The 1,065-nt window shown below is 54.7% G+C and overlaps 1 protein-coding gene across 1 annotated transcript; it reads left to right on the forward strand.

Annotated features, from left to right (window-relative positions):
- Window positions 1-666, forward strand: LOC123093219 (histone H3.2). The gene has a single exon (XM_044515130.1). The coding sequence runs from the start codon at window positions 69-71 to the stop codon at window positions 477-479; it is 411 nt and encodes a 136-aa protein (XP_044371065.1). The 5' UTR covers window positions 1-68; the 3' UTR covers window positions 480-666.
- Window positions 667-1,065: the final 399 nt, after the last annotated feature.

Genomic DNA, 1,065 nt, shown 5'->3' on the forward strand with positions numbered 1-1,065 from the left:
AGCCCCCAAATCTCCCAAGCAGTTCGTCGCCTCAACCCCGAGCCCGCCACCCCCACCCGCCAGCCCCGATGGCCCGCACGAAGCAGACGGCGAGGAAGTCCACCGGCGGCAAGGCGCCGCGGAAGCAGCTCGCGACCAAGGCGGCGCGCAAGTCCGCCCCGGCCACCGGCGGCGTGAAGAAGCCGCACCGCTTCCGCCCCGGCACCGTCGCGCTCCGGGAGATCCGCAAGTACCAGAAGAGCACCGAGCTGCTCATCCGCAAGCTGCCCTTCCAGCGCCTGGTGCGGGAGATCGCGCAGGACTTCAAGACCGACCTCCGCTTCCAGAGCTCCGCCGTCTCCGCGCTCCAGGAGGCCGCCGAGGCCTACCTCGTGGGGCTGTTCGAGGACACCAACCTCTGCGCCATCCACGCCAAGCGCGTCACCATCATGCCCAAGGACATCCAGCTCGCCCGCCGCATCCGTGGCGAGAGGGCGTAGGTTGCCTCGTATTTGTCTGATCTGGAGGTGTAGAGATGTTAGCTTCATCATAGCATGTGTCTGATCTTGTATCGTGGTAGGAAGGTCCCTCGTTCGTGGTAGCTTGGCCGTGTTATGTTCTAGTGTACTGTCTGATGTTACCCTCTTGTTGCCATCAGCAATGTGGAAGTTGGCTCTCAGATCTTAATTTTGTGCTTTGTGATGCCCATTGCGTAGATAGAAATTTCTTGGAATTTTGTGCTTCGCGATGCCTTTTGCGCTCGTGCTGTTTGCAAACCTTATCGCGTTGAAAGAAATTTCTTGCAACCTGATAAGTGGCGATTTGTTCCTCCAGTTTTCAGTTTGTTCCATTACATGTTATTCCACTGTGATGCTAGTGGAATGAATCTTGTATTCTTTGAAGCCTAGTGCACTGATCTTTTTGATTTGACCTTCACATCTTGTTATTGAAACACTTGAAGTTTCTGAAATTGTTGAGATTTGGAGATATTTGGATTCGAGTTCTAGGGATTTGACAGGAAGAACATGGGGAAAAACTCTGGGACCTTCTGCTCTGTTCGAGCGAGCCCCTCTTCTCTTAATATTG

Source organism: Triticum aestivum, chromosome 4B (genome assembly GCF_018294505.1).
Source record: "Triticum aestivum cultivar Chinese Spring chromosome 4B, IWGSC CS RefSeq v2.1, whole genome shotgun sequence".
Classification (NCBI taxonomy): domain Eukaryota; kingdom Viridiplantae; phylum Streptophyta; class Magnoliopsida; order Poales; family Poaceae; genus Triticum; species Triticum aestivum.